Source organism: Carlito syrichta, unplaced genomic scaffold (assembly GCF_000164805.1).
Source record: "Carlito syrichta isolate Samal-C Ts95f unplaced genomic scaffold, Tarsius_syrichta-2.0.1 Scaffold76744, whole genome shotgun sequence".
NCBI classification, from domain to species: Eukaryota; Metazoa; Chordata; class Mammalia; order Primates; family Tarsiidae; genus Carlito; species Carlito syrichta.
Window position 1 is genome coordinate 49295 of NW_007020840.1, and position 23100 is coordinate 72394.

Below are 23100 nucleotides of genomic sequence, written 5' to 3' on the forward strand. Positions count from 1 at the left end.
GCACTCCAGTCTGGGCGACGGAGTGAGACTCCAACTCAAAAAAAAAAAAAAAGTTTGATTCAATTCAAAGAAACATATAGAGGGCCTACCTGTGCTGGGGGCTCCCGGAACCTCCTCGCCCACCCAGCCCACTGTGGAAACAAGGGACGGCACTACTAGCTCCGAAATCCCTGCAGGGCCGTGGGCAGGCAGAGGTGAGAAGGGTCGGCTTGGGATGGAGGGGACAGCAAAGCCCTTGGGCAGAGTGGGTATCAGCTGGGTTTCCAGGTGAAATGGCCCTGGCCCCGTGCATACACCCTATGGGTGCACAGGGAGCACCAGGGAAGCCAGGAGATACTGAGATGTTAGATGTCCTTGAGTGCCTCTGACCACCTGAGAATTGGCAGGCGACGCAGGAGGCCAGAGGAGCTCCACATAGCCCTGCGCTTGCTGTCCAGCGTGGTCCCCACCTAAGCTGCGTCAGGAGCGCCGGCTGCTCTGGCTGTAGGTCTCTCTGCAGAGGAGCGGGCATTTCTTAGCTGTGCTTTAGGATCATGATGGCTGGGCCTACAGGAATGCATTAGGGTAGGGAATGGCCAGGGAAACGAGTGGCTGCAGGGGCTGGGAGGGGGGCACAGTTCCGGGTTTGAGGGCCTCCCCCAAGCCTGAGTGTTTCTTGAGCACCTGCATTAGAATCAGAAAATCCAGGTCCCAGAACTTTCTGTTGGTTATAGGAAGGGGCGGGGACGCACTAGCCTTGCATTCCTTCTCTGCACTTGGTCACTGATCTCAGTCAGTCTCCACAGGAGGAAAATGGAGGGCCCAGAGAGGTTTCACCGCACGTCTGTCACTTCAGGGTTGGGCCCTGAGAGGAACGGAGGACTGTGTCCGAGGAAGGCATGGGGCTCGTCTCAGGCACCAGGCCTGAATCTGCAAGGGAGGGACGGACTCGAGGGCCACGAGTTCCCACAAGTGGAGACAAGCCCCACCTGTGGCTGGGGGAGCCATCCCCCTGGGTGCTTGGGGATCACTCGGCAACCTTGCAGGCTCTCATCTGCTCCTTGCACTGAGGTCAGTGACTTCACCAGAGAAGTTTTCTTAGAGACAGTGGGCGTCTGTTGTCCCTAGGGTGGCATTTTCACCCAGAATGCTACTGGGGATGGAAGCAAAGGTGGAAGGGTCTAGAACTGTTAGTGACCCTTATGGGGTCCCATGGAGCTGGCCCCAGAGGTCTCTGTGCATTTACATCCAGCTCCCAGTGAAGGAGCTCACTCATGCTCACAGGCATGCACTCTGCTGATTGCCCAGTACAGAGCCTGACACATAGGAGGGGGACGATACAAACACAGTTTCTTTTATACTTTTAAAAATGTCACAGTACTTCATGCATGTGTGCTTGTGAAAACTTTAAACATTGCGGAAGAGTGTCCTTTCCTCCTTCCTTCTGCTATCTCACCTCCTACAACAGTGCCCAGCTCCTGAACCTGCAGGACGTCTGTTAACATCCAGGCCAGGATCCTTTCCCTGAGTGCCCACCCATGACCGCACACACTCAAACTCAAACAGAAAACAGAGATCAGTGTTTGTGTTTTGAGACATTTCCCCCCCGCTTGCCAATATAACTTAGAGCTCTTCCCACATGAGCACTTCGAGAATTATCTTTTATTTTTTTTTTTAATTTGGAGTCTCATTCTGTCACCCATGCTGGAGTACAATCACAGCTACCACAGCCTCAATCTGCAGGGCCCAGGTCATCCTTCTGCCTCTGCCTTCCAAGTAGCTGGAACCACAAGCATTGCACCACCACACCCAGCTAATTTTTGGTTTATTGTAGAGACAAGATCTCACCAAGTTGCTCAGGCTGATCTTGAACCCCTAGGCTCAGGCAGTCCTCTTGCCTCCACCTCCCAAAGTGCTAGGATTACAGGTGTGAGCCACCGTGTTAGGCCAAATTATCTTTCTTTTTGAACTTTTTATGCACTGTAACATACAAAAAGGCCAGCCTCCAAGTATAAGTATAGGCAGAATTTTCCGCAAGTGAACACACTCATGCAGCCAGAGCCTGAACCTAGAAGTGAAACACATTGCATCTCATTCCTAAGTCCCTCCCAGTCACCACCTCCAAAGGGAATCTGCTCTCCTGACTTAACACCACAGGTTAATTCTACCCAATTCTGAAATTTATATAAATGGATTTGAACAATCTGTAGCCTTTCATATTTGGTGTCTTTCACTCACTATATTGTTGGCGAGAGTCTCCCATGCTGTAGTTAGCTGATTTTTGCTGTCGTGTGGCATTCTCTTGTGTGGACATGACACCTTACATTTATTCATCTACTAGTGGTAGACGTTTGGCTCCTTTCCAGTTTCTTTGCTATTATGAATAATGTGCCAGTGTATCATTGTGCAGATCTTTGAGGAAATATGTGTGCGTTTCTTCGGGGTATGTATCTCAGAGTAGAATTTCCCGATCACGGAGTACGTGTATGTGTGGCTTTAGTAGATACTGCCAAACAGATTTTCAAAATGGCTGTAACAGTCTCTACAGCCGCAGCCACGTGTGAGAATTCTGGTCGCTCCATATCTTCATGGACTCTGGTGTTTCTATCTTATCATCCTTGTCAGTTGCTGCATAATATTTCATGATATGGGCATACCTTGGTTTGTTTATCCTCTTTTTTGGTATTCTAAGAAATGTTGATGAGACCATTCGTAAACATAGAAGTTTGTCTGGGCTCATGCATGAATATTTCTGTAGTATGGATTCCTAGCTGGGTCAAAGATTGCACACATTTTCAATTTTGATATAGATGAGGTCTGATAATTAAGTTCATGAACACATCATAGAAAAAATGCTGCATACCTCATTGCTGAGTCTCACTATGGTCACTTTCAAAGTACTCCCCTTGGGAAGCTATGCACAGATGCTAGTGCCTAGTTGACCTGTCAAAGAAGTTTTGGAACTCTTTTTCTGGAATGGCCATCAGAGCTGTCATCGTATTATCCTTGATGTCCTAAATATCAAAATGTCTTCCTTTCAATATTTCCTTTATTTTCAGGTAAAGAAGAAAATAACTGGGGGACAGATCAGGTGAGTAGGGAGGATATTTCAGTACAGTTATTTGTTTGCCATCTAAAAACTCCCTCACAGACAGTACCATGTAAGCTGGTGCATTGTTGTGATGCAAGAGCTCCTTCAGGACCATTTTTGCACAAACCTTTCTCATGCCAAGATTTTCAGTTAAGAATTTCATAACTGTTAATCTTTCAATGTTTATTTGGTATACTGTGCTTCTCACAGTCAGCCGATGATTTGGATGCACAATTTCACTAATTTTTGCAATGTTTTCATCAGTTCTGCTCATTACTGGCTGTCCTGGCCTCTCATCAGTGATGCTTTCTCTCTCCACAGAAAAATGTTTAGTCCGTTTGTATACTGCCATCTTCTTCATGGCTGTATCCCCATAAATTTGGACAAACATGTCCCTGATTTCACTTCTGCTCTTGCCAGGTTTAACAAGAAATTTAATGTTTGTTCATTGCTCTAATTCAAACTCTGACATTCTCCCACTATTTTGCAGCAACAGCTCTGACAACCATTCTAGGAAAAGAGTTCCAAAATTGCTTTGATGAGTGGACTAGGTGCTGGAGTCAGTGCGTAGCTTTTCAAGGAGAGTAATTCGAAGGTGATCGTAGTGATATTCATCAGTGAGTTATGTAGCACGTTTTCTAGGATGCATTCACAAACTTAGTCGTCAGATTTCATACTGCTACATTATCCTCCATTAAAAAGCTATGGCAAGCAATGCAGAAACCACTTATAGTTTTGCTTTTATTATTTTGTTAAGTTTCTTCTTTCTCTCTCTCTCTCTTTCTCTCTGGATGGATTGTAAGGTGTTGAAATTTCCTGAACCTGGTATAGGAAACACCTAACTCAGACTATAAATGTCAATATAAGTCTGCGAGACAAGATATTTAAAAGAAAACATATACTGCAATGCCACCCACTCAATAGGTATTATTTATATATTGGTTTGGGGAAAACCATTTTAATAAATAGAAATGAGGTTGAAATTTATGGGCATTTATGTCCGTCAAAATTATTTTAAAAATGGAAACATTTGAACCATCGCCTTTGTTCCTTTCCACAGTCTAGGAAGATTTTGGCGCTGTCCACCCAAATGGTGGTCACATGTGTCCCAGCAAGGCCGGATGCATGCTGACCGAGCACTGACATAGCTGGGTGAGCACTGGCTGGGTGTTGGCCAAGTGTGGGTCAGTCCTACCTTGCTGCAGCAGTCTGCAGGCCTTACGACGGTCACTTGGCCATGGTGGCTGCCACACTGGTGGCTGAGCTTCTTTCTCTGGGGTCACTGAGAACAATCTCTCCAGGTTTTCCTTATTGTCATAAGATGAGGAACCATGTCAGAACTCCTGAGATACACTTGTGACCTTGGCTCTTACTGGAGGGTCTCTGCTCTGTGCCATTGGAGTGAGGACCTGTGAAGAGGTGCACGGGAGGTCAGAGGATACTTGAGGCTCCTCTCCTCAGCATTTGCCGTCGAGGAAGCTGGTGGAAACTTCTTGAGGGGACCTGTGGTCTGTGCTGGTTATTAAACTAAGCACCACCATCCAAACTCTATGAATTTGACTGGGAGTTATTGAGGAAAGTTGGTACGCCAGGCTGTGTGGAGGACACAGAGGTAAGGAAAGCTCCTGTAGTGTCGTTGGAGAGACAACTCATGCATGTTGTTAGCCACTCTAAATCTACGAGAGATAAATGTCACAAGATATGCACAAACTGTAATGCTGATAATCGTTCCTTGTAGTACTCTGGGATGTCGAGTTTAAGGAAGCCTCTTCCATCCATAATCTCATCACTGATATTAAAGAGGTGACTGTCAGAGATGGGAAAGGTCTTTTTGGGGAATGCGGATGAGTAGGCCTTGGAGGACAGGTAGAAGAGTGTGAAAAGATGGAGCATGGGATGCAAAGTATGTGAAGTGGAAGAAACAGCATCAAAGCAAGACGAGAAAACATTGTCAGGCAAGGGCTGTGTGTGTGTGTGTGTGTGTGTATGTGTGTGTGAGAGAGAGAGAGAGAGAGAGAGAGAGAGAGTGTGTGTGTGTGTGTGTGTGTGTGTGTGTGTGTGTCATGGGGGAGAGGGCTTGGAATACAACACCTAGAGGGTATAATAAGGCTTGGTTATACTGGGCTTTGAATATCAAGCTAAGATATGTGTGCAGGTGTATGATCCTCTAATGCCTTTGTACTCTGAGTAATCAGGGCCATCTTGACCACATAAAAATAAAGGCTGTAGCTTCTTATTCCTACCCTAAAGCATCTGGAGTATGTAATTACTGCCTAATACATGTTGGATCGATGGGTTTTGGGGTGGATGGATGGGCTTTTCGGAGGGATGGTTGGATCGGTTTTCTGGATGGATAGATGGATTATTGGAGAGGTTTTTTGGATGGATGGGTGGGCGGATGGGTGGATGGACAGACAGTTGTCTGGGTGAATGGATAGATTTGGTGGGTGAGTCAGTTGCCTCCTCTCTCACGTAAATCTTAATTCCTTTCTCATGTAAGCCATCCGTTTGTAAGCCACTCTTCTCTCTCACGTAAGCCATCCTTCTCTCTGGGCACAACTCTTTTGGTGCTCTGGAGACACTCCAGTTTGTTCCAATGAGAACCTGAGTTGTATGTGTATAGCCTCTGAACAGGCCCATTTTAAGGACTTCCTCCAAATTTCCTGAACCCAGTTCTCAACTGTGGTTTATGCAGGTTTTGAGACCACCAAGCATCTAGGCAGGCAAGAGTTCTTGTTGGTTCCGTGAGCTACCTCAATGAGTTGCTTCATTGGAGGCACGAGTGACCCTGTAAGAATCACTCTGCTTTGCTCCTATAAGCTCCCTTGCTCCAGAGCTGAAGGCGTGTAAGACACGGCTGTTCTCAGTCATTAGCAAAATCGACCATTGTTCATCTGTGCAATCTGAGAAGGTCAAGCACATCCCCTGCCCCTAATAATTCCCCCAACTCTTATTCCACCAAGGTGAGAAGATATTTTCTTTGGATGAAGTAATTCTAGTTTATTGAATCCATTGTAGATTAGGATTTTGGATTTTGTGAAATAAAAGGTAAAAAGGGTATTAGGAAAGGGCTCAGACTCTGGATTCTTCATTCTGCGTGTGTAGTGGACTTGGAAATACATTGAACTTAGAAACAGGAATGGGAATACAGCCCTGACAGCAAGCTTCACATCCTTCACCACTCTTCCAAGGACCCACCTTGGTTCCAGAAGACTTGTTTCACCTGATAGACTATCACAGGCTACTGGGCCAAATGGACAGCTGTCAATCCAGACACACCCCCACCACTGGGCTGGGTGAATGGTGGCTCCGCCCTGTCAGCTCCACGGTGGACTCCCCCAGGGCACGGGAAGCAAGAGTGTAGACAACCTGTAAGAGATGGCTCTATGGACTTCCACTGTTGACTTGATGCCCAGCTGGGTCATTCTGATGCTGGAAGCCAGGGACAACAGGTGACGCAGATGGTCCCCCAACTGAGTATTGACTCATTCATTTTCTGAAGATTTGCCTGAAGCAATTGTTTCACATGCGAATGTGTCCTTGATACATTTATTTTTCTTTGCAGTGGGGTCGGTGCCCAAACTGTCACAGAGTAAACCCACCAGAAGGCATTGCAAGAGTGTCATTTTGGAGATAGGGAAGCTGCCTTCTCTCTCTGATCTTGGAGAGCCTCCCGATGTGCTGGCCTCCTGTTTTTCTGAGCCATCTCCCTCATGAAGAGAGTACTGGGAATGGAGGGAGGTGTTCTGGTCAGAGGCTGCTGAGAGGGCAGAATAGGGTTCTTTTGTTGCAGCAAAACTCCACAGAGAGAAGGCTTTGGGGCAGTGTCTTTCTTAACCCAGCGGTGGGAGCCCCAGGTTTGGCTCTGGAGGTTCATGGCCACCTCTGGAGGAACAGGACTTGTTACAGGTTCTGAGTCTTTGGCGTAGACTGGAGTTTCCAGCACCTGGAAGGTGTCTCTGGGAGGCTTGCTGCCATGGGTCCCCGAGAGGAGCAGCCATAGCCTATCATTGCCCGAACAACCCCTGGCCACTCTGGTTCTGCTGAAGAGTGACACTGCCAAATTCACACTGACTCCATTCACCAATCAGCTAATGCCATGCTTCTCTTGGCAGGAAAGCATCGCAGCTTTATTAACACAGTGATACCCAACCGAACAAGCATTCATCTCACACATTACATCAAATTAGCGTGTACAAAATTAATATTCCTGACCTTGCTAGTGGGAAGAACAATCAATCTAGGGAGGTTGTCATTCCAGTGTGGTCAGCCTTCTGGAGAAGTCCTGACCATTATACCCTTGGCTACATCTCCTTTGCCCAGAGCCACACCCTGGCCTTCTGGTCCCTCTGACCTGGCTTTGAATCTCTGGGTATCCTCTTGGTTTCTGGTGAGCACCAGCACCCAGCAGGGCTGCGTGGAAGGTCTCTGGTCTCTTGGGTATCATCCGAGATGCCATTCTCTTTTTGTCACCAGAGGCTGTGACCTCTATCATCCTAAGCGGCTTGGTTGATGTCTCTAGGTGATGCCAGGTACCCAGGTGGATGAATGGAGACATATTCCCTGCTGAATTGGGAACTCCTGGGTGCCGGACATAAGCCCTTCCTCTCCAGCACCAATTTCTCTCTCGCTGCCTACTTAATAATGGGACAGAGGCCTAACGTGCAGTGTGACCACCTAATGCATGTTTAGCTGAGCCTCTGCCACTCCATCCCTCGCTTACTTCTGCCACCGCCTCTTTTTCTTGACACAAAAAGGAAGTCCCCTCTCCCCGACATCAGTGTCTTGGGGTCTGCCTAGAGTGGAAATGTGGGGTCAGTGGCAGTCCAGGCCTCATACTCCGCAGGGCTCCTGGCCAGGTCGGAGGCAGTGGGTGGCTGCCTCTGAGCAACTCATTTTATGGGATCTCAGGACATCTGGGGGTAGCTCTAGGTCCCACATCAGGTTGCACCAGAAAGAGCCCATGGCTGCCCTTACGAAGAAGCCCTCGCCCTATCACAAAGGTGTGCAACATGCGTGTACAGCAGGGAGCCCTCTCTAACAATGATCCAGAGGGCACAGTGTGTCAGACGCTTGCACAAGTCCTTTGTCACATGGAAATGTGTGTGTTCAATAGATCAGTCCGTCTGGATTTCCCAGGCCTATGGAAAACAAGGTGAGATTTAGGTGAAATTTCTGGAACTTCGAGCTCTTTCCCCCATGCCAAGGAAGGTGGCTCAAGACAGAAGCTGAGGCAACATGGGGACTGGGCTCCACAGAGAGAAGATGGGGGAATGGATGCTGCGGGGACATTGGCAGCTGGGCGGAGCCGGTGTCTGAGGAGGCCTCTCCAGACACACCTTGCTGCAAGCCATTCGCCCGATCACCCACTGTGGGGAGAGCTTGGGGGATCTCAGGGCAGGTCTGAGCAGTGGGCTGGAGCCAGACTCAGTCTCTGCTCTTGCCTCCTCCTTTCCGGAAGTCCTGCAGGTAGGGGCTGGGCCACACCTGGGGAGGAGACCTGTGTGGGGTCAGGGGCATCAGTGTGGTGTGTGTTGGTCTGTCGCCGTCTCTTCCTTGGCCCTTGGTTCCCTTTCCTTTTTCTCCCCCTTTCTCTCTTTCTTCCTTTTCCAAAGCCCACCGCTTAAAGCGGCCCAGGGAGAGGAGGGTCGGAACCCGAGTCTCTGTGGGGAACTTTCACCCCGGCAGGGCTCTTCACTGGTTCCCCACTGCCTCCTTTCCCGACAGGCAGCGAGGCCAGGCGGGAGGTCTGGGAGCCCACCAGCTCAGAGGTCTTTACAAGAAGAAGGGTGAGCCCAGGGACCGCCACCCGACCTGCCTCCCAGTTGCTGGACAGTAGGCGGCCCCCTGCACCTGCAACGCACACAAGCCCCTGTGCGGTCAGTGCGCCTCTAATCGCAGAGTTCCTTTCACCCGGAAGAGTCCTTTATGCTCGCTCATTATGATGTCATGGGTGGTATACAAACACCTGGGAACACCGAGGCTTCCCATCCCTGCTTTCCATTAATGGACGAAGAAGCCCAATCTCCCAGACACAAAGCCAGCCATCAAGCCACGTGACTAATTTGTGGCCGAGCAGGAGCTGAGACCTAGGGCCTCACCGTCTGTGATTTCACATGGCTTCACAGGAAAAAATGCACAAGCAGAAGCACCAGCAGAAATGCCAGGTCCTCTTCAGAGTCCGGGCTGCTTCCTTCATGGGGAGGCTCCACGTGGGGCTGCTGTGGCTTCCAAGCTGTCCCCTCCTGTCATTTCTTGAGGTCTGCTCTGTTGTGAGCCCAGGTATGAGCGGTGTGAGGCCAGCGGGAGAGGATTTCCGAAGTGGTCCAGACACCATGTGAAGATCCTGGCGCTTTTCTTTGTTCAACACATCTGCAGCAGGAAGGGGGACATAAGGCCTCCCTGGGGGTTTAGGCATCGTATTTGAATTTGATTCATGATATAGGCAGAGTCACCGTGGCTGTGAGGTGAGGACAGGAGAGGGACTGCAGAGATGGGCGCACGCGGCTTGGAGAGCTGCTCACGAGAGCAACTTCTCCCCACACCCTGAGTCTCCAGCGTCTTCTGGGCAGCTCCATGTCCTCAGTGCCATCATACCTGTGTGCGGGCCTGAGAGAGCTCCTGGGGGTTGCCAAGGCCAGCGTGACCTCCCAGACCCGTCCCGCCGGAGCTTTTCTGGCCGTGCCGGCCACCATCAAGTTCTCTTTGCCCAGGATGGTCCCCGTTCATCTCTGAGGTGGAAGCAGCCCTCTGTCTCCAGGCTGCTTCCTGCTGGCTTTCCTCACCAAGTGTGGCTGAGTAGTTCGTTTCCTTCTTGGTCACTCCCCTCCGCTGGTTGTCTTGCTCTTCAAAAAAAAAATCTCCCGGTTTCTTTTGAAATCTGAGTGCTCATGGGAGATGGAGAAAAGATCTGGAGTCCCAGCACTGCAGCTGACCCCGGCGGCTCTCGCCGGGGCTTCTTCTTGGGGCCTCTCTTTGGGCGTGCCTGGCGGCAGCCCCCCAACCACCTCTGCCCCAGGACTCTTCGGCTCAGGCCCTCTTCATTGTTCAGCCCCGAAATGATCTCCGTCCTCCTCGTCTCTTCTCCCTCACCTGTTTTTTTTATTTTTTTTGTTTTGATTTGGAGTCTCACTCTATCGCCCAGACTGGAGTGCAGCGGCCACTCCCGGCCACCGCAGCCTCGACCTGCCAGGCTCCGGCGATCCTTCCGCCTCAGCCTTCCGAGTAGCCGGAATGACAGGCGTGCGCTACCACACCCAGCTGATTTTTTGATTTATTGTAGAGATGAGGTCTCACTGCCCAGGCGGGTCTCGAACCCGCGGGCTCAGGCCATCCACTCACCTCAGCCTCCCAAAGGTGCGGGATGACAGGCTGAGCCGCCGAGCCCGGCTCTCACCTGTTTTCTTTCTCCACTGCCTGCCTGCCAGTCCCCTGCTTGGTCTCCCCCCACCACCCCTAAACCCAGTGGATCTCCCTCTCCCATCTCTCTTCCTCCCTCCGTCTTTTCTGGGCTCCCTCCCCTCCACCCTCCTGGAGCTCTTCTCAAACCCTGGGGGGCTGAGGGAAACCTGTCGCAGTCCTGCTGTCTCCCCTCCTTTCCCCTTCCCTCCCGCCCCTGCCCCTCCCTGCATCACGGTCTAGGTAGGGGACTTACAGGTGGATGTCCAGAGTCCCACTTTCCGGAGGGAGTGCTCAGCTGGGCTGTTGTTTTTTTTTTTTTAACCGAGAAGACACGAGGAAAAGGAATCTATGGAAAGTTTAAACCCGCAAAGCACTTTCCCAGGGAAAACAAGAGGGTTATAACTTCGGAAACTTCATTTCAGCCCAGAACACATGAACATTCACAGGGCAACTTACTTGGAACTTACTTGGAAGATGCAGCCACGCCCTCTTTTTATCCCCCCCCACACACCCCCCCATGTCCCCTTCCTGGCCCCCACCCGTCTGTCCCCAGCCCTGTGACTGGACAGTGCAGATCCACACCATAAAGGTGTGATATCCACTTGCCCAGAAATGAACTCCATGATGCCCCAGCTTACTGCTTTATATGTATATCAAACATATTAATTTCTTTTTACCTGGCTGAGTGGTTGCGTTGGGTTCACGATGATAATAAATATTAATGCGTGAGCTGCTGACTCCCGACCTTCTGATGGTCATGGTGGGCTGGCTCATCACTCCTTGCATATGTCCATTGTCCCCATGGCATGGTAGGCACATCCTGGTGAGCTGTGAGTGGGGCTCGGGATGTCCTGGAGAGGCGGGTGTGGAGTCCCACTGGGAAGTCAGCAAGGGCTCTGTCTTGCAGCCCATTCTGAATCCGAGGGTGGGTTTGGGGGCACTCACTTCCACACCCCTTCTGTGTGGCCCTCTTCTACTGGGGCCTGAGGTCTTAGGAGTTCAAATTCCCTCGCTGCTTCCACTAACTCATCCTGAGGCCCCAGCAGAGGGCTTGGTGTCCCAAGCCAGTGTTCCCTGTAAGTCTTCAGAGGTTCAGTTCCTTGCAAAATAGAGATCATTTTATCCAGCTTCCAGGACCATTGAGAGGATCAGATGCAGTGAGGGTGAATGTGGTTCATAAAAGTGCACCTGTCAGGCAGGATTAGGTTTTTGATTTTTTCTGTCACTCGGCCTTCCAACGTTGCTGGGCATAGAACTTTGTAGGAAGCCTTTGTAAGTCCGGGAGCTTTCATTTCCGCTGAATGGGCATCTCTACCCCAGAACCCCATTTGGTTCTGGGCATGCCAAGTTCTTCACTTCATGCCATTGTCTGAAAATGTGTCCTTGGCACTCAGCTCTCAAAAGACTGATTGCTGGCTTGCTGCTTTAAGCTCAGGCTCTTGTTTGCAAGGTGAGGAAAGTGGGGTGTGTGCAGGGAAGCTGGTGCGGCAGTCGGGCGGGGACACATCTTGGAAAGAGGCTTTTTCAATGGAGCGACTTGGAGAAGGGCACACAGGCCCCCTTCCACCCTCACTTGCTGGTCTCTGCTGGCTCCTGCTTTTCTCTGCATCTTTTGCAGCTGTTGGTTGGGGTTGGAGGAGAGCCCCTCCCCCTCGCAGTCCAGCTGCCTCCTCTCCTGGAGCTGAGAGAAAAGGTTTCAATCTTGTTAAAGAGAAAGGAGGGATGGTAACGCATTCTTGAAGATGGATAGTCGAATATGGGCACAGCCAAACGAGGGGCTCTCATGAGAGGAGACCACTATCCAGGGGTTTCCTCTCTTCTTCTTCAGTGGCAGGACTGTCATCCTGTCCCCCAGAGACCCCTTCTCATGGAGTAGCACCATCCGAACATGCCAGTCCCATTTGGACAGAACTGGCCCAGGAAGGTCTTCGCTCTGGGTCCGGCTGGGGTCTGGACCCATCTGAGATGTTCTGGCAGCTGCTGAAGAGGGTTGCTGTTCGTTCCTTTGCCCATTCTTCTCATGGATACGTGTTGAGTGGCCACTCTGAGCCACATGGTGGTGTGGCAGCCGGTGTCTGTGGCATGGGATGCTGGGGGATCGTCCTGACCACACGATGCTGACAGTTCGTTGGAACATCTGACTGCAGACAGGCAATTTCTGTGGCGAGAGGGACAAAAGCTGGAGTGAGAAAAGCCTTCCCCTCCTGGAAGTGACATTTCTCCTGTGGCCTGGGAGTATGTCCCCTCATCTGCTCCTCCATCTCCCCAAGGTTTCCTGCAGGAGGCAGCTGTGGAAAGTGAGGAGTGAGAGGCCTTGGCACATTCTCTTGATAGGGACTAGAGGGGGTGAGGCCAAATGATGGAGAACTCTGGGCTGTTTTGAGGAATTTTGACGTTGGTTGGAGCTCAGTGAGACTCACCGAAGGTGAGCCGTTGGAGAGTCACATGACCTGGGATTGTTACTGTTTTATAACAATCCCGATGGCTCCTGCTTGGAGAGTAGATTGAACAGGCTGGGGACAGAGTCAGGGAGTTGGTTGGGGAGGGGGTGAGAGAGGCTTGCAGCTGAACCGGCCAGCGTGGGAGGCCACAGAGAGAAGGGGTGGATCTTGTTGCAAAGACTGCTAACAGCCCCTTGCTGCTGCCAGTGACCTCCAGCCAACCTCTTTCGAAATGAGACAGCCAGTCTCCGTTGCTCACCTACTATGCACAAGACAGGACGTCAGGTTCTCAGGTCAGGCTCTGAGGATGTCAACTCTCAGGTCCTCGAGAGTTCAGGTAAGAATGTGCAGAAAGTTAATGGAGACGGTAGGGAGGCTTCCCAAAGCTGTGTGTGGTTCACTGTCAGCAGCCAGCATGCTGGGGACCAGGTTCTTAGCACCCTGTACTCCTCCAGTGGACTTCTTACCATCTACACGGAAGTGACGAGAAACACCTGGTCTTCCGTTCCCTGCTTGCTTGACCCAGGACACCCGCCGTGCCAGCCTTCAGAATCTTCTCTACAGCCGAGGGCTTTGTGAGCTAGGCTAGGTCCAGAGCAGGACCGAGGGATGATCTGCTCACTGTTTGTGAGGAGCCAGTGTGTTCCAAGAAGGGGCAAGGGTGAACAACTTTATACCTCAGTCCCTTACCTTTTTCTCAGAGAGGCCACAAATGACAGACATGTAGAAGAGGAAGGACCTTAAAACCATTCCTCCAGTGCCCCGCGTTATTCCGATAGGAAAATGGCGGCCTGGAGAAAGAAAGGCCGTGTGCTACCTGGCTCCTGTGGGAGTGCAACGAGTGTCTGTGAGTGAATGGGTGCCTTCCATTCTCTGGTTCCCTCTGGCATCTCACTGAGCCCAGTTCCACTTTCTAGAATATTTTAAAAGTGTAGCAATCAAGAGTGTGTATGATATCCTCAAAGGAGTGTAATCATTTGCCAAAGGTGGTGGAAGGATTGGTACCATGCCCTCATTTTAATGTAGTGGGAAGAACCAGTGAGTAGATGTCTTAGACTTAACCTAAGCATACACTTCGCAAGCTTTGGATCTGAAGGGAAGACGGTCATTTAAGAAGGTAGAGAGGTTTCCGTCATGGCCACGTGAGAGTGTGCTTGTAAGGACTCATGGAAAACACAACGAAGCCAGGGGTTGGGTGCGCGGTGAGACCAGGTCTCCCCAAGACCCAGATTGCTTTGGCACTGGAGGCCTTTCACTTTCCCGAGTTGGACCTTGTTCCCGTTAGGACAGCTGGCCGTACTTTCCTTTCAGTATTCCCTTCCTCCTCAGTCATCAGACTGATGACTTTCTGATACGGCTAGGCAATTTACAAAGCATATCGGAGTCTGCTGCGGGCCAGCCTGGTCCGCGATCTGCTCACATCGGCGATGGTGCGTGTGAGGGCGCCCCGGACAGCCCGTGTGGGGTCAGTGCTTCCACAGCAGGGCGGGGTGTGGGGGATGGAGGCGTGGCATGGAGAACCGCACTGCTCCTGGGTGGGAGCTGGCCGAGCCCTCCTCGCAGGTAGCCTTCAGGCCACAGCAGGCTCTTTCGTGTTGCCTCCTGCCTCTTCTGCTTGCCTGGTGTCCTCCTGTAGTGACTGCTCGTGGGGCCATTTCTGTCCCAGACTTGATTTTGTGGGAGCTGAATAGGAACAAAATGACCCTGATGTGGGATTTGTGCTGCAGATGTTGGCTCTGGGGGCACCTCCAGGAGAGGCGGGACCTGGAGACCCACCCCTGTCTCCGTGGGACTGGCCTTTTCCTTCGGGTCTCAGTGGCCAGGTCAAAGGCCATGGGATGACCTCCTCTTTTCCCAGATGGATCATTCACAATAAAACCCCTTCCATAGAAGTGGCACGCATGTGGGCACGTAGTGTGTTTCTGCAGATGGTGGGCTGCATTGTGTTCCAGCTGAGCTCTGCAGGGATGACAAGACAGGTTGCAGGCCCACCTCCACACTCTGACCTGGGTCGTGTGGTGTGCCCCAGCCAGGGTGACCAGCAGTCATCTGACTCACACAGGATTGAAGAACGGACTCCTGAGATATAGGGCATTCGGCGTTAAAACCAGGACAGATCTGAGCACATGGGGATGCTTGGTCTCTCGACCATGACTACCCTCGCTCCAGGCCTGCCGCCCCATGGGAGTTTGAGCCCTGATTTCTAGAATGTGCTGCAAGCTGAGAAAGGCCGTGGGAAAGAGTGAGTCTTCCTTTAACTTTTTGGTTTCTGTATCTTTTCTACACACGCGTTCTCAGTCTTCATTATGGCCAGCAGAGGAGCCTCCCTGGTCCGCCCTGTATTTCTCTGTTCGTTTGACCCTACCCCTAGGAAAAGAGCCTTCACCAGTTTAATTCGTCATCTCTAAGTACGTGGCCTCAAACTTGAGGTCCACCACAGCACTTCACACCTCAGTGTGAAGCAGGGCACTTTCTTCTGGTCATTTTTTTTTTTTTTTTTTTGAGTTGGAGTCTCACTCTGTCACCCAGACTGGAGGGCAGTGGCCGCTCCCGGCCACCGCAGCCTCGACCTACTGGGCTCCGGCGATCCTTCCGCCTCAGCCTTCCAAGGAGCTGGAACTACAGGCACGCGCTACCATGCCCGGCTAATTTTTTGATTTTTTGTAGAGATGAGGTTTCTCCAAGTTGCCAGGCGGGTCTCAAACCTGCGGGCTCAGGCAGTCCACTCACCTCAGCCTCCCAAAGCGCGGGACTACAGGCTGAGCCACCAGGCCCTACCTTCTGGTCATTTTTAAAGGACATTCATGGCTCATGCACAGGACTCTTTCTTCATAGTTTGCCATGGAGCAGAAGTATCCCTATCCCTACAGCTGATGTGTGCACTTGGGGCACTATTTCTATCCAAGTTCACATTAGCTCAGTGTTGGGACGTCACTGCTATGTCCCAGCTCAGAAGTCTTGGTGCTCAAAGCAGGTGCTTAGGAATGAAAGAGTCACACTTGTTCAGGAAAGAGTAACAAGGGGGGGATATTGATTTGGCTTCAAGGGAATCACTTCACTGTTATTTTTGTTTGCTTTTTCTGATGTGAAGTTGATCTGGGGCAAATCCTTAAAATTACAACTAGAGTGAATTCCACAAACAAAGCTTCCCTTCCTTTCCTAAGAGCTTTGTGTTTAAATCAGCCTTGCAAGTAGCCGTGCAGTGTCCAGCTACCGGGCACCCTCGATCGCCAGCCTTTTAAAGCAAACAAGTATTTAGGAGCCAGCCGGGAAAAGTCGCTTTTTCTTCCTCCTCCTCTGCCTTGAACTTGCTCCTTACTCCAGAGCTAGCCACGCCTAATTGCTCACAAGACCCTCCAGAGGCAGAGTATGGTGGTGGGTGAGCTTCAGTGAGGACAAACCCGAGTGAAGAGAATGAAAGAGCTTACCCTGTTGCATTATCACAAGTGTCCTCCGGGTTCTGCGTCCCTGGATGTGTGGCTTCAGAACCCGCAGCTGCTGGGCCCTGCCCTCCACCTGCTCGGGAATGCATGCTGGATTTACATGCCCAGCTACACTGCTTCCAGAAAGACAGGATCCCTGCTGGATGCCCATGGAGCTTATGCTGAGTAAATATTGACAAAGTAGTCTAAAGAGCAAACACTTTGACATTTGTAAGGTCCACTGGAAGGTCTTGTATATATTTATACAGCAGGAAGGGGCACTGCATACCAATTTTCCTGAACTCGTTCTGACATAATCCTGCATGGACAGTGTGTGTGCGCGGGTGGCTGAGATTGGCTGGGTGTACATGGGGGGAATGGGCCAGGCCCGGGACAAACCAGAACCTAGCCCGGTAGGAAACGTGCTCTACGCTTTCATGAGACCTGCTTTTCCAGAAGTGAGAAAAGAGGCATAAAACCTTGTTTTTCATTTATTACACTGGATGTAGTTTCTTTTGACGTCGTAAAAATGTTATTGATGTTTTTGTGCTTTATGTTTATTAAAGATTGAGTCTCAAAAATGTAATGAGTAAAAAATGCTTGCTTAATTTAAATTGTGACTCTGTCTGTTAAGAAATGCATTAGGGGTAGGAGAAGCATAAGACATATTAATTGACAGACAGGAACTGCTGTCTCTGAGGTTGATACAAGTAATTTATTACTTTAGAAATGAATGCCACCTCCAGAATGTGCTTCATTAATTTCAAATTTAGTTTTAATTTCAAGCTGTTGCCCCTTGAGAAGAATAAGGTGGCAAATTATGTTTGAAGAGCAGATTTTTTTTTTTTTGCTCCAAAGAAACACCACATTTTAACTATTTAATTCTACAAATAAATGTGCCCGTCTAGTTTACCGTATTTTCCTGAGAGCCGAGAACATATTCTGGGTCAGATCAGCGTGCACTAATGCTTTTTCTCTCTCTCTCCTTCTCCCACTCTCTCTCCCTCTGCCTTGCCTCTCTCCCACCTGTTATCACGGCAGCCTATGTTTCAGATGAGCTTAAGGCTGCGGCTCTGGTAGATGAAGACTTAGACCCAGAAGAGCCTCCTGCAGATGGAGAGCCCTCGGCCAAGTACCTGTGCCCAGAGAAGGAGCTCAGTAAGGCATGCCCCAGCTACCAGAACTCCCCGGCGGCTGAGCTTTCCGGCCACGAGATGGACAGCGAGTCACACCTCAGCGAGACCAGTGACCGAATGGCTGACTTTGAGAGCGGCTCCATCAAGAACGAAGAGGAGACGAAGGAGGTCGCCGTCCCGCTGGAAGACACGGCCGTGTCGGACAGCCTGGAGCAGATGAAGGCCGTGTACAACAACTTTCTGTCCAACTCCTACTGGTCCAACCTCAACCTCAACCTGCACCAGCCCTCCTCGGAGAACAACGGCAGCAGCAGCAGCAGCAGCAGCAGCAGCAGCAGCTGCGGCAGCGGGAGCTTCGACTGGCACCAGAGCGCCATGGCCAAGACCCTGCAGCAGGTGTCCCAGAGCCGCATGCTCCCGGAGCCCAGCCTCTTCAGCACCGTGCAGCTCTACCGCCAGAGCAGCAAGCTCTACGGCTCCATCTTCACGGGGGCCAGCAAGTTCCGCTGCAAGGACTGCAGCGCCGCCTACGACACCCTGGTGGAGCTGACGGTGCACATGAACGAAACGGGGCATTACCGCGACGACAACCACGAGACCGACAACAACAACCCCAAGCGCTGGTCCAAGCCTCGCAAGCGCTCCTTGCTGGAGATGGAAGGAAAGGAGGATGCCCAGAAGGTGCTGAAGTGCATGTACTGCGGCCACTCCTTCGAGTCCCTCCAGGACTTGAGTGTCCACATGATCAAAACAAAACACTACCAAAAAGTGCCTCTGAAGGAACCCGTCACTCCCGTCACAGCCAAAATCCTCCCTGCCGCGCGGAAGAAGGCTTCGCTGGAGCTGGAGCTCCCCAGCTCACCAGACTCCACCGGTGGAACCCCCAAAGCCGCCATGTCAGACGCCAACGACGCGCTCCAGAAGAACTCCAACCCCTACATCACGCCAAATAACCGGTACGGCCACCAGAACGGGGCCAGCTACGCGTGGCACTTCGAGGCCCGCAAGTCCCAGATCCTGAAGTGCATGGAGTGCGGCAGCTCCCACGACACACTGCAGGAGCTCACGGCGCACATGATGGTCACCGGCCACTTCATCAAGGTCACCAACTCGGCCATGAAGAAGGGGAAGCCCATCATGGAGACGCCGGTCACGCCCACCATCACGACCCTGCTGGACGAGAAGGTCCAGTCTGTGCCCCTGGCAGCCACCACCTTCACGTCCCCATCCAACACGCCTGCGAGTGTCTCCCCGAAGCTGAACGTGGAGGTCAAGAAGGAAGTCGACAAGGAGAAGGCGGCCACCGACGAGAAGCCCAAGGAGAAGGAGAAGCCCAGCGAGGAAGAGGAGAAGTACGACATCTCTTCCAAATACCACTACTTGACTGAAAACGACTTAGAGGAGAGCCCCAAGGGGGGACTGGATATCCTAAAGTCCCTGGAAAACACAGTGACGTCCGCAATCAACAAGGCCCAGAACGGCACTCCTAGCTGGGGCGGCTACCCCAGCATCCATGCTGCCTACCAGCTTCCCAATATGATGAAGTTGTCTCTAGGCTCGTCGGGGAAGAGCACGCCCCTGAAACCCATGTTTGGCAACACCGAGATCGTGTCTCCCTCCAAAAACCAGGCCCTGGTCTCTCCGCCCAGCAGCCAGACCTCGCCCATGCCCAAGACAAACTTTCATGCCATGGAGGAGCTGGTGAAGAAGGTCACCGAGAAAGTTGCCAAAGTTGAGGAGAAGATGAAGGAGCCAGAAGGCAAACTTTCTCCCCCCAAGCGGGCCACGCCCTCCCCGTGCAGCAGCGAGGTCAGCGAGCCCGTCAAGATGGAAGCCTCCAGCGACGGGGGCTTCAAGAGCCAGGAGCACAGCCCCAGCCCCTCACGGGACGGGGGCAAGGAGGGGAGCCCGCTGGCGGAGCCCGTGGAGAATGGCAAGGAGTTGGTGAAGCCCCTGACCGGCGGCTTGAGTGGCAGCACGGCCATCATCACTGACCACCCGCCCGAACAGCCTTTTGTTAACCCCCTGAGCGCCCTGCAGTCGGTCATGAACATTCACCTGGGCAAGGCTGCCAAGCCCTCCCTGCCCGCCCTGGACCCCATGAGCATGCTTTTCAAGATGAGCAATAGCCTAGCGGAAAAGGCGGCCGTGGCCACCCCGCCGCCCCTGCAGTCCAAGAAGGCGGACCACCTCGACCGCTATTTCTACCACGTCAACAACGACCAGCCCATAGACCTGACAAAAGGGAAGAGTGACAAAGGCTGCTCTTTGGGTTCAGTGCTGTTGTCACCCACGTCCACAGCCCCGGCCACCTCCTCATCCACGGTGACAACAGCAAAGACATCTGCCGTCGTATCATTCATGTCAAACTCGCCGCTACGCGAGAATGCCTTGTCAGATATATCCGATATGCTGAAGAACTTGACAGAGAGCCACACGTCAAAATCCTCCACTCCTTCCAGCATCTCTGAGAAGTCTGACATTGACGGGGCCACTCTGGAGGAGGCAGAGGAGTCGACACCCGCACAGAAGAGGAAGGGCCGCCAGTCAAACTGGAACCCCCAGCACCTGCTGATCCTCCAGGCCCAGTTCGCCGCCAGCCTCCGGCAGACCTCCGAGGGAAAGTACATCATGTCAGACCTGAGCCCCCAGGAGCGGATGCACATCTCGAGGTTCACCGGACTGTCCATGACCACCATCAGCCACTGGCTGGCCAATGTGAAATACCAGCTTCGAAGGACAGGTGGAACAAAGTTCCTCAAAAACCTGGACACTGGCCACCCTGTGTTCTTTTGTAACGACTGTGCGTCCCAAATCAGGACTCCTTCCACATACATCAGCCACCTAGAGTCACACCTGGGCTTCCGGCTACGGGACTTATCCAAACTGTCCACCGAACAGATTAACAATCAGATAGCACAAACCAAGTCACCGTCAGAAAAATTGGTGACAACCTCCCCCGAGGAGGACCTGGGGACCTCCTATCAGTGCAAACTTTGCAATCGGACCTTTGCCAGCAAGCACGCAGTGAAACTTCACCTTAGCAAAACACACGGGAAGTCCCCAGAAGACCACCTTCTGTATGTCTCCGAGTTAGAGAAGCAGTAGCGTTTGCTTTCGGTGGAAATGACTGCAGTTTGCATTGAGGGAAACTGTGGAAGGCACCTTAAGGCCCCTCTGACTTGTTCTTGGCACATGTTCTTATTTTAACTGCAGAGAATCACTCTGGACTGGACTGTTTTGTATAACTGTACAGTGTTTAATAGAGGTGCATAATCAGCTGTTGTTACTGGTAAAATATGAAGGTTAAAATGCAGTGGTAAGTGTTTGGAACTTTGTGTAAATGGGATTTAGTTGTGAGCATCCCCCGATGCTTCAAGCTGCATGCATTAACAGACAGTTTAATTAAGCATTTATAACGAAATCAGGCACACTTTTTCCACAAGACTCGAGTGTGCTGGCATTTCTCACCCTTTCATCTTTAGCCCTCTGAGTACTTTGAAGCACTTTTGCATTAATTTGGTTAAAAAATAAAATAAAATAATAATAATGTATGAAGCTCTGTTTTTTAAACTCCTTACCAGCTTAGTTATAATTAATAATATGAACCTCCATTTATGCAGGTCTGCAGGGGTATAACACGCCTTGAAATTTAAAAATATATTATTTTCACATTGAAACATAGATGTATATATTGTATAGATTTCAGACTCTCTTATGAAAAATGTGATTGTGGTTAAATGACCTTTTTTCTTGCATTTACAGCAACAGTGTTTTATGTCCCTGCTATGCTCTGGGCATAAGCCGTGCCTATGTATAGTGTATATTTTTTCTTTTTTTTTAAGGTCTATGGGTTTTGTTTTTTACATGCAAACATTGTAAATTATACAGAAGATACCACAGATAGCATTTATAAAGTATACAGAAACATTAGCTGAAAGCAAAGTATGATTGTTTGTTTTGCTATACAGTACATCTATATTGATAGAGGTTCATGTTTAAATTATACATATTTATTAGCATCATATTATCATTTATTTTGAGCAGTCTGAATAAATGAGACCAGGAAAAACATCCCTGGCAGGCATCAGAACTATTTTGCACATGATTTTTAAAGGTATTTATTAGAAATCAAAGAACGCTCAAAATAAACTCAGTGCTCAAAGGGTTAAGTCTATTTGAAAAGGAAAAAAAAGAACAAAAAAAAAATAAAGGAACTTGTACTGTATTTCCTAAACATTGATAAAGCCTTTAAAATGTTTGTACTGTAATACTTTGCTTAAAAGTCATGAGGCATTCTGTGATTCAACCTTTTTCACTTATTTATAAGCCCTCTTGGTTGCTCTTCCATATTGTAGGATGCCTTTTTATTTCAATTGGTAACTTTCTGTTTTGTTCTTCCTAATTATTCTCCCAAGATCCCACACTGCAGCTTTATCTTTAGGCTTATGAAAGGTAACCCGTGGTTACCGGCTCTCCAAGTGATTCTGTTCTTCTCCATTTTTGGCAGTTAATTTGCAGAAGTAACTGACAGCTGACACCATATGAGAACCTATGTATAAAATATTGGCATGTAAACAGCACAGACACCGTAACACACTCTGTGCCCTGTTTTGTTGTTGACAATGAAGCACCATTATGTGACTCTTCATATAACCCTTTTTTCTACGGCAGCATTAAAATTGTCTTTTTGCTATAATTTTGTGTTGCGTTCACAATTATGTCTGAAATGTGCTACGACTAACGAGCACATTAAAATTAAATTGTATGCGATCTGTTTATGACTGAGCGGTTGCTGTGTCTGCCAGGTGCTGGCAGTCGGAAGCTGCACGTAAATCAGGGGAGTTTTAGTGAACTTTGGCGTTTGGAGAGCAGGGAACACTTACTCACAGGCGCCTCGAATAGGATTCTCACCAAGAATAAAAATGCAAAAGCAAAAGAAGACATTCACTTAAGGTTAGATTCTCTGTGGAAAAGTGATGTCGTCAAATACCCACTATCAGAGCTTCTGGTCACACCTGGTAGCCCACATGGGAGCCGGAGGAGCCGGGGCTTTGGTCTCCCTTCTGGATGCAGGGGAATCAGACCCCCGAACTGTTGAGGAGGCTGATGGGCAAGAAGGATCTTTGGAAGGATGAACACTTCCTGTTGACTCAGGATTTTCGCGGGAAACAGAGCCGAGCTGGGCTAAAGGACTTCGGGGTCCAAGACTCCCTCTCCTGTGCTAGAGCCACCAGAGGTAACAAGGCAGGGGGTTGTGGGAGGAGTTTGAACTCGTCCACGGGAGGAGGGGGAGAGCATTTATATGATAATCACACGCTTTTATTAGCCCCGGCAAATCATGCCAACAAAACGCTGGGAACATCATGTAAAATTGTAAAATACCTTTATTACTATATTCAAACCACTCTTGCAGTTATGTGGAATTGCAGCTCCTAACCTAGAATTATACAAATGAGAGATGTATTACATCCATGTAATACATAAAACACCTCAACTCTTCAAAAATACTCTTTTATTAAAAAATTTAAATTAAGCCCTTTCAGAGATGTTCGGCAACACGCCTACAGTTTTTCCACTCGCCCCACCCCTTTTTGTCAAGAGGAGTCCAAATTTTTCTGTCTACTCTA

At 50.2% G+C, this 23100-nt stretch overlaps 1 protein-coding gene across 1 annotated transcript in view; it reads left to right on the forward strand.

Moving 5' to 3' along the window:
• The window catches only part of TSHZ3 (teashirt zinc finger homeobox 3), a 29111-nt gene extending 6942 nt beyond the window's left edge, over positions 1 to 22169 (forward strand). Inside the window, exon 2 of the mRNA XM_008053993.2 lies at positions 17376 to 22169. Within this exon, the coding sequence (XP_008052184.1) occupies positions 17549 to 20578 (3030 nt within the window). The 5' untranslated portion in view covers positions 17376 to 17548 and the 3' untranslated portion in view covers positions 20579 to 22169. The remainder of the gene's footprint in view (positions 1 to 17375) is intronic.
• The last annotated feature ends 931 nt before the right edge of the window (positions 22170 to 23100 follow it).